This window comes from Pseudoliparis swirei, chromosome 9 (assembly GCF_029220125.1).
Source record: "Pseudoliparis swirei isolate HS2019 ecotype Mariana Trench chromosome 9, NWPU_hadal_v1, whole genome shotgun sequence".
NCBI lineage: Eukaryota > Metazoa > Chordata > Actinopteri > Perciformes > Liparidae > Pseudoliparis > Pseudoliparis swirei.
The window spans coordinates 2,020,005-2,029,413 of NC_079396.1; the positions used below are offsets into that span (position 1 = coordinate 2,020,005).

Sequence of the window (9,409 nt, forward strand, 5' to 3'; positions counted from 1 at the left end):
ATCCCGCCTCCCTTCAACTGAAAGTGTTGTGGTGTCAAAATGCTGACTGGAGCGTGACGCGGCATTATTTCCCCCGGGAAGAGACACGGAAGCCTCCATTTATTTTTTTGGGAAAGAGACGTTTGTGTGTCAGCTAACGTGCTGAGGTGATAAAGAGATTAATTATATAACATCGCGTTTGTTCTAAACTACAGAAAATACCCGTGAGTAAATATATGCTACCTGTCAAATGTTTCCAAGAACTGTACAAGCTCCTAACAATTCCACGTAAAAAGAGAATATATATATACGTTCATATATGAAAATGTATGCAGTAAAATACATTAACTACCGTAAAAAGATTAAACAACGAAACGAGTCCCGTCCGGGGCAGGGATTCCCTCAGTTGTCATCCCCGCCAGCAGAGGGCGCTGTGGCATTATTAATGCAAGTCTCTGCAGCCCTTCCTGTGAGCTTCCAGCCTTCCATAAGCTGTAATGCACACAAGCCCACAGTCAGGTCTGTTAACTCAGCATATGGGGGATAAACAAAGAGATCAAGTGTGTAACTGGATGTCACATTAACAGCACATGTCAAGGGGGAGGGTGTGTGTGTGTGTGTGTGTGTGTGTGTGTGGGGGGGGGGGGGGATCAGCGGGCTCTAAACGTTGCTCTTCTGTCGGTCCGCGTGCTCGTAGATGGCGAGCGGGCAGCTGTCGAGGGCCGAGGCGTTGGCGCGGCCGGGCTGCCGGCACGCGAGCCACGTGATGCTCTACTGTGACACGGACGCTCTGCTGTTCGGGATCCACCGCATCCGCCACGTCGTACTGGTGAGGAAGAGGCTGGGGCCCAGTCCCAGTGTCCCCCTGACCCCTGACCCCTGGACCCTGACCCCGGAACCATCAGACCCTGAACCCTGTGTGTGTGTGTGTGTGTGTGTGTGTGTGTGTGTGTGTGTGTGTGTGTGTGTGTGTGTGTGTGTGTGTGTGTGTGTGTGTGTGTGTGTGTGTGTGTGTGTGTGTGTGTGTGTGTGTGTGTGTGTGTGTGTGTGCATGACCAATAATCTCTTCATACACAAGAAGTGATGTACAGTGTTTCTGGTTGTTTGCATAGAAAACCATCTCCATGTGTGTGTGTGTGGTGTGTGTGTGTGTGTCTGTGTGTGTCTGTGTGTAACAGCCTCTGTCACTTCCCACAGATGCAGATGCGCTTCGACGGTCTGCTGGGTTTCCCTGGAGGGTGAGTGAGTCTAACACGGTGACACATACATTGTGTGCGTGTGTACGTGTGTGTGTGTGTGAGTGTGTGTGTATTATTTTGTTCCTCTTGAGTTTCTTCGTCTCTGCTTTTCTTCTCAGTTGAGGAACGTCAAAAAGACGTAAAGCTGCAGGTCAAACATTCACCCGGCAACAAGGGAGGTGAACCTATGAGGAAACAAGATGCCCGTATCTATGAACAAGCTTTAACACATGAAGCGTAGACTTCTATACAACCAGAGGAGTCGCCCCCTGGTGGCCAGGAGAGAGAATGCAGCTTTAACACATGAAGCGTAGACTTCTATACAACCAGAGGAGTCGCCCCCTGGTGGCCAGGAGAGAGAATGCAGCTTTAACACATGAAGCATAAGCTTCTATACAACCAGAGGAGTCGCCTCCTGGTGGTCAGGAGAGAGATTTATGGTCACTAACACGATGCCGTCGTTGAGATTGCGTGTCGACTCTCATCACCTGACCTTTGACCCCTGGACTCCCACGCCGCCTCAGATTCGTCGACCCGTCGGACGAGTCCCTGGAGGCGGGGCTAAGCAGGGAACTGTCGGAGGAGCTGGGCGTGGCCCTCCCCATACTGGAGGAAGACCACTTGGACGCCTGCTACTGCCCTACCTCCTCTTCCTCCTCTTCCTCCCGTCTCATCACTCACTTCTACGCGAAGAAGATGGAGGAGGAGCAGATCAGGGAGGTGGAGAGAGCTGCCGTAACCACGGCGACGGACCACGGCCAGGAGGTAGTCTGACGACCGGTCGCAGCCACTGGCCTGACCTCGTGCTCCTCACCACCTGCCCCCCCCCCCCCAGGTCCTCGGGATGGTCCGGGTCCCTCTCTACACCACGGAGGGCGGCGGCGGCCTCGCGGCGTTCCTGTCGCACTCGTTCGTGGGCGGCGCCCGCTCCCAGTTGGCCGCCTCCCTGCTGCGCCTCCAGCTGGTCGCCCCGGAGGAGCTGAGCGCCGCCGCCGGGCGCGCTCGGCAGATACGGGCGGCGCCGCCGCTTTGAAAACGCCACCAGCACCACGTCCTTGGCTCCGCCTTCTTTACTAATAAAAGTCTCCGTCACGTCACGGGTTCGATTTCCCATGATTTCGCCTCCACGCTCGTTTCTTTATTCGCGTCGGTTGAGACGCACGGCGACATGTTGCAAATGCAAAATGGCGGGCGAACGACGAAGAAGCGAGCAGAGCGACACCAGACCGGGCAGTAAGACTCGTACCCTGAAGATCAGGAGAGAGCTCGAGGTCCCCCCCCCCGTATTATCCCATTAGTTCGGTCCGTGACGTGGTTTACGGCCCGCGGGCGAAGATTTGATTCCCCGCTAAGTGCACCCCGGGCGCACGGAGACGCCGCCTCGCCAGATGTTCAGAACCTCGATACCGGAGAGCAGAGACGCCGTCATCAGACCTGCTGCCGGAGCCAGTGAGCAAGCTTTAGTTTCAAACCCACAGAAATAATGCAAAAATATATAGACAGGAAGCAGCTTGTTATTATGTAAGAGCTTCATTATGAGACGTAACGGGGACAGGTACCATCCGCCATTCAGCAGAGACTTCTATACAACCAGAGGAGTCGCCCCCTGGTGGTCAGGAGAGAGTGCAGCTTAAACACATGACACATAGACTTCTATACAACCAGAGGAGTCGCCCCCTGGTGGTCAGGAGAGAGAATGCAGCTTTAACACATGAAGCATTGACTTCTATACAACCAGAGGAGTCGCCCCCTGGTGGTCAGGAGAGAGAATGCAGCTTTAACACATGACACATTGACTTCTATACAACCAGAGGAGTCGCCCCCTGGTGGTCAGGAGATAGAGTGCAGCTTTAACACATGACACAGACTTCTATACAACCAGAGGAGTCGCCCCCTGGTGGTCAGGAGAGAGAGTGCAGCTTTAACACATGACACATAGACTTCTATACAACCAGAGGAGTCGCCCCCTGGTGGTCAGGAGAGAGAATGCAGCTTTAACACATGAAGCATTGACTTCTATACAACCAGAGGAGTCGCCCCCTGGTGGTCAGGAGAGAGAGAGCAGCTTTAACACATGACACATAGACTTCTATACAACCAGAGGAGTCGCCCCCTGGTGGTCAGGAGAGAGAATGCAGCTTTAACACATGACACATAGACTTCTATACAACCAGAGGAGTCGCCCCCTGGTGGTCAGGAGAGAGAATGCAGCTTTAACACATGACACATAGACTTCTATACAACCAGAGGAGTCGCCACCTGGTGGTCAGGAGAGAGAGTGCAGCTTTAACACATGACACATAGACTTCTATACAACCAGAGGAGTCGCCCCCTGGTGGTCAGGAGAGAGAGTGCAGCTTTAACACATGACACATAGACTTCTATACAACCAGAGGAGTCGCCCCCTGGTGGTCAGGAGAGAGAATGCAGCTTTAACACATGAAGCATTGACTTCTATACAACCAGGAGTCGCCCCCTGGTGGTCAGGAGAGAGAGTGCAGCTTTAACACATGAAGCATTGACTTCTATACAACCAGAGGAGTCGCCCCCTGGTGGTCAGGAGAGAGAGTGCAGCTTTAACACATGACACATAGACTTCTATACAACCAGAGGAGTCGCCCCCTGGTGGTCAGGAGAGAGAATGCAGCATGAATGCACCTGATATCCTGACTGTTATTATATTTTAGCTTCATTATCTACTCAACGGGGACGGGTACCATCCGTCATTCAGGCGTCGATGGAACGAGTGATGCAGGTGGGATTCAGTCAAGGAGGAGTGAAGGAAAGGAGCGAAGGGAACGAGTGAAGGGAAGGAGCGTCCCTCTGAGTCTGTGTTTCTCGACAGCCGTCAAAAGGTAAAGGATGAAAAGAGGCGGCGGCTCAGCGGACTGGAAGCCGACGTCGCTGCTTCCTTTGTTGTGGTTAAATTGCCGGTCTGTGGGTCTCGTTGGCAACGGTTACTGTCACGTGATGAGGGGGGGGGGGGATACAAGGTCATCAGGAAAAACACATCGCGGGAGGAAGGGATGGACGGCTGTAGTGAGGGAGGATGGGAGAGGGAGAGGGATGCTGAGGGAGTAAAGGCGGTGTATTCATAGCAGCAGCGGTATTTATAGCCGCCCGGAGGAGAGAGGAGAGCGGAGGGGGCGTGGCCTGATGCCGCGGCTCTCGCCACTGATGCTCCACGAGGCGGAGAGGGAGGGGAGAAAGGAAGGAGGGAGGGCTGTGTGTGTGTGTGTGTGTTTGCCGGAGAAATGAGAGGGAGGGATCACTGAGCTGAGAGAAATCTGTCAGATTCAAACACACTGCTCTCTCTCTGTGTGTGTGTGTGTGTGTGTGTGTGTGTGAGAGAGACGGAGAGAGAGAGAGAGAGAGAGAGAGAGGGGTGAGATGAGAGGAGGAACGTCTAGAAAGAGACAGCGGAGGAGCACAAAGTGAGGTACGTACGGCTGCCACGCTGAATGCAATAACAACCTGTCTGTGTGTGTGTGTGTCTGTGTGTGTGTGTCTGTGTGGGGGGGGGGGGGGGTTCTAAGTGGACAAATGGCTGCAGACTGTTATCAATTATGTAATATGTGTGCACCATTTCTGTCGTTGATGCTCAGTTCGTGTGCATGTGTGTGTGTGTGTGTGTCTACACGCTGTAGGTGTTTGCTTGGCCATTGTGTGTGGAGCTCCTGCCACAGCGCCTTGACCATATGGGGGGGTGTATGGGGGGGGGGGGGTGGTGGTTAAGGGGGTATAACCCCCCCCACCCCCGACCGCCGCTGACAGCTCGTCCACGTTTCTCTTATTACATAACGAAGTGCCTCCTTTGTGCGGCGGCAGCAGAAACCTCTGAGTCTGAGGAACGAGGTGTTTACAAAAAAAGATGCCTTGACTTGTGCCTGTCGTGGATCTGGGGGTCCAGGATGCAGACCCCCGGCCCCCCAACAGACCCCCAGCCCCCCAACAGCCCCGCGGCATCACAACAACAGAAACCAGCTGTTAGACAAAGTAGTCAACAAAAAAGGAACAAAAAGTGTGTATTTCCCGTGCGTCGTGTGTGTAATCTCGTGTGTCTTTTACCCTAGTGGTGCATCGAGGTGCTGATTCTGACCCAGGTCCAAGACCCGTTCACCCCCGCGTGTCACCTGCTCCTCAAACACCTGAAAACCTTCCAGTAGACGACTATACCTCAGCTTCATAGGTTCCTCTTCAGGATTCAAGATGAACGTGATGTACAGACGGGCATGAGAAAGTGGAACCAAGACGAGCAGAGACATCCTGTAAAGGGGGGGGGGGGGTAGTCCCATGTTCACCCCAATAAGAGCAACGTGAGAGCAGTCGTTAAGGTCCACTCCAGACTGATGCACATCTTGTTTTAGAGCACTTGAATGTCTCCTTTTAACCAGAGTAACAGCCATCAGAGGTGAAGTGTGAAGCATCCCTTCACCTCCACCAGCACGCAGGTAACATTACCTGGAAAGGATCCGCGACATCGACATCCTGTTTTACTTGTCCTATTTTTGTTTCTAGCCCGTGTGAAATAAAACTAGAACCCAGAATCCACGAGCGACTCATCCACCACGTTGCCAAATGCGAGTAATTCCCACTTTATTTTCTTTCTTTTTTTTACTATAAATGTCATTTCAGCTGACGAGAAGCGACCGGGACCGAGCCGCCGGTGAAGAACCTTCTGGCATGTTTGCAGGTTCATAAAAAAACACATTTTAAATCTGTGGCGCCGTGCAAACGACACGGTTTCCTGTTCCTCTGCTGAGAAGAGAGTCAGAGACTTCGTCTGTGGTGTAACGCTTGGCATCGGCCTCAAATCTCACGACCGGTTCTCAATGAAACCTGAGGGCCCCTAGCCCCTGTGAGGGCCCCGCTACCCGTTGGAGTAGGAGTTGGGTCGGGGGTGCGTGAAGCTGCGTTCTCCGATGTTTTGCAGCGGCGTTAGAATCCGATCGGTCGCAGCCGTTTTAACGCTCTCGCTCCGACTATCCCGACGCTCTGGGGACGTCGAGATGAACGTGTGATTAATGTCGGGAATTCAAAACAAGAAGCGTTTGTTGGGTTCAGGAAAAAACGACGTGGTTGTGCTTAAAAAAAGTACATGAATCTATGATTAAAACCACGGTTGAGGCAGAAAAAAACAAAAAAAAGGTAACAGATTAGGGGAAAACCCGTCAAAGAATAAGCGGAGTAGCTTTTTCATTTTCGTCATTCCTCCAAACACAAAGAAGACATTTTACAACTTTTCACAATCAGAGGTGTTTCTCAAGACGGTTACTCTGGCCTGGATTTGTAAAAAAAAAAAGTGGAGTGCACCTTTTAAAGGGAACTTATTTTGGGGGAGGGGGGGGGGGTATTTGGATTGCTTAACTCACACACACAGAAAACGTGATTCAACTAGCCTTTCAGATACAGCCAATCAGAGCGCACTGGGCTTTGTTTTAGGGATGAGAGCTGAAGGAGACAAGCACTAAAACGCAGCATTCCAGATAAAGACTGGATACAGGTTTGTTCTGACGGACGAGATGAAAAAAATATGTTTAAAGACACCGAAACCCCCAAAACAAGTATGATCCTGAGAAAATGAGCGTAATAATTCTCCTTTAAGCGCTATCTTTCACTGGAGGGACCTACAACCGTGACGCCAGACACTATCAATCCATCCAGATAACACGATTACAAAAAGAAAAGACACGACGGGTGCCGTTGTGATGAGTTCTGTAGATCACGAGCAGCTGTGAGCTGCGACAGCACAAGTACTGTCTGCCGTTTATATTTTGAGCTAATTCCATTACGCTACTCCACCGATACAGCAACCGCCCCCACAGCGTTGCTCACGCAGTGTGGATCACCGCGGCTGCCAACGGGCTCGTGTTCTCCGTTCGGTCGGTTGGTTTTCCGGCAGGCGTTTCATAAGACGTGGTGGAAGGGCTTAGCCCCAGAGCGGCGGCCATTTATACGTGTACCGTCATCGCGACCTTTGTCGCGGGCTAACGAGACGCCGAGGTGGCGGCTAAGAGCTAGGAGTAGTGTCGTAGTGACATTACCAAGCGTAGAGTAGATGAGTAAAGATTAACAACGTGATGCTTCAACCTCACACGTCGCTATCGCAGGAAAAACACGTCGCTATCGCAGGAAAAACACGTCGCTACCTGGCTAGCACCCAGCGGGCTGCGACGACACTGACGTGCGTCGTCGCCGTGTCGACCGCTAACAAGCGCCATTTTCTTTTTGCTTGTTCCGTCTTAAGCTGCGTTCACACCCAAAGCGTTGCGAATATTGTCAACGCTTTACTCGTGAGTTGACTCGCTTGACTATTTGTGGCTTTTCGCGTCACTCGCTTCATTCGCGGCTTAGATGTCGTCTCGTCTTATAGGGGGCGGGGCTTAGAGGGGGCGAGGCTTATCTCTGTTGCTTTGCTCCGTGGAAACAGTTCTCATCTCCTTCATCCACCATGAAGAACTCACCACTAGTTCTGCTTCATACTTGTTGAGAACATGTAACGCCCTCGTGTTTGGGTTCATGACATTAATATAAAATATATACAGGACTGTCTCAGAAAATTAGAATATTGTGATGAAGTTCTTTATTTTCTGTAATGCAATTCAAAAAACAAAAATGTCATGCATTCTGGATTCATTACAAATCAACTGAAATATTGCAAGCCTTTTATTCTTTTATTGCTGATTATGGCTTACAGCTTAAGAAAACTCAAATATCCTATCTCTAAATATTAGAATATCATGAAAAAGTATACTAGTAGGGTATTAAACAAATCACTTGAATTGTCTAATTAACTCGAAACACCTGCAAGGGTTTCCTGAGCCTTGACAAACACTCAGCTGTTATAAATCTTTTTTTTTACTTGGTCTGAGGAAATATTAAAATTTTATGAGATAGGATTTTAGAGTTTTCTTAAGCTGTAAGCCATAATCAGCAATATTAAAAGAATAAAAGGCTTGCAATATTTCAGTTGATTTGTAATGAATCCAGAATGCATGACATTTTTGTTTTTTTAATTGCATTACAGAAAATAAAGAACTTTATCACAATATTCTAATTTTCTGAGACAGTCCTGTAGAGATATATTTATTTATTCATGACGGCACTGATTGGCTTTCACAGCTCGCCGTTCGGCGAATCTTTCGCATTTCAACTTGAGGTGAATGAGGCGAATTTTCGGTCCGTCGGTCACACATGACTCCACCTGACCTGTGTTGTTCATATTCCCCCCCCCCCGTGTCAGCAGCGTTTGGGCTTCCACGGGGAACCGAAGCAGCAGCTGCAAGGATTTTGAATGAAAAATGAATAAAATGCATTCGTGCAGGAGACGCACGATGCGAGATAACGTCCGGCACCGTGACCGACTCCAAGGAGCGCGGTTGGCGGTCGGCTCTTTGGAAATCCCCGACGCCGTATCGGTCATGACATCAAACACAATATCCCACTTGTGCTGCGGCTTCAACGCTCCGCTTTTAGATTTGTTTCCTTCACAGGAAATTTGCAGAAAATCCCCTTCTAAGCACTCGTCGTCAATCTACTACTTTATATTCGATATGTGCGCCACACGACCTCCTCCAGTGCCCTTGACTTTTAAGCATGAAACGCTGTTCTCAGATAATCTCAATCTCTCTGCCCCCCCCCCACCCCCTTTTCCCAAACCCCCACTTTTCCACTCCTCAGATCATTTACATTCGCTTTGTTCCGTGCAGATTAAGGTCGCACGCCGATGAAGTCGGAAGCCTCCGAGGGTCTAGCCGTCTAATTTTTTCGGAAGAAACATCTCCGCTGCACTTCTCTATTTAGTCTCTTGGTTCTCTCTGAAACCGTCGCCGGTGTCTGCACCACATCCAGCGCACAGTCACCGGAGCAGATGCAACAACGCACCGATGCTTTTCAAACTCCAGCCACAGCTTCACGTTTTATTCCCACCGCTCCGAGGCGGCTGGCGTTGGATTAAGTGTGTTTTCACTTTGGGCTTTTATTACCTCGTTCTTGCTTGAAGCTGATTTGAGGAACAATGTTTGCAGTGAAAGCGACACACACTTTGGTTTTCTAAAGAATGCTGAAACCCGTTGAGAAACTGACACAGGATGTGGTGTGTGTGTGTGTGTGTGTGTGTGTAAACCTCCATAAAAGTAGGACGTCTGGACTACTTGTCTCACAAACCTTTTTCACTCAACAGCATCCCAACT

The 9,409-nt window shown here is 50.4% G+C and overlaps 1 protein-coding gene across 2 annotated transcripts; it reads left to right on the forward strand.

Moving 5' to 3' along the window:
- Positions 1 to 37: 37 nt before the first annotated feature.
- Positions 38 to 2,333, forward strand: zgc:103759 (U8 snoRNA-decapping enzyme). 2 transcript variants are annotated; one of them, XM_056422052.1, is made up of 5 exons: positions 38 to 203; positions 677 to 808; positions 1,177 to 1,217; positions 1,742 to 1,982; positions 2,053 to 2,333. In XM_056422052.1, the coding sequence occupies exons 2-5, from the start codon at positions 677 to 679 to the stop codon at positions 2,248 to 2,250; spliced, it is 612 nt and encodes a 203-aa protein (XP_056278027.1). In that variant the 5' UTR covers positions 38 to 203; the 3' UTR covers positions 2,251 to 2,333. The 2 variants fall into 2 exon arrangements, with proteins under 2 accessions (XP_056278027.1, XP_056278028.1); XM_056422053.1 differs by having other exon boundaries at positions 38 to 146.
- The last annotated feature ends 7,076 nt before the right edge of the window (positions 2,334 to 9,409 follow it).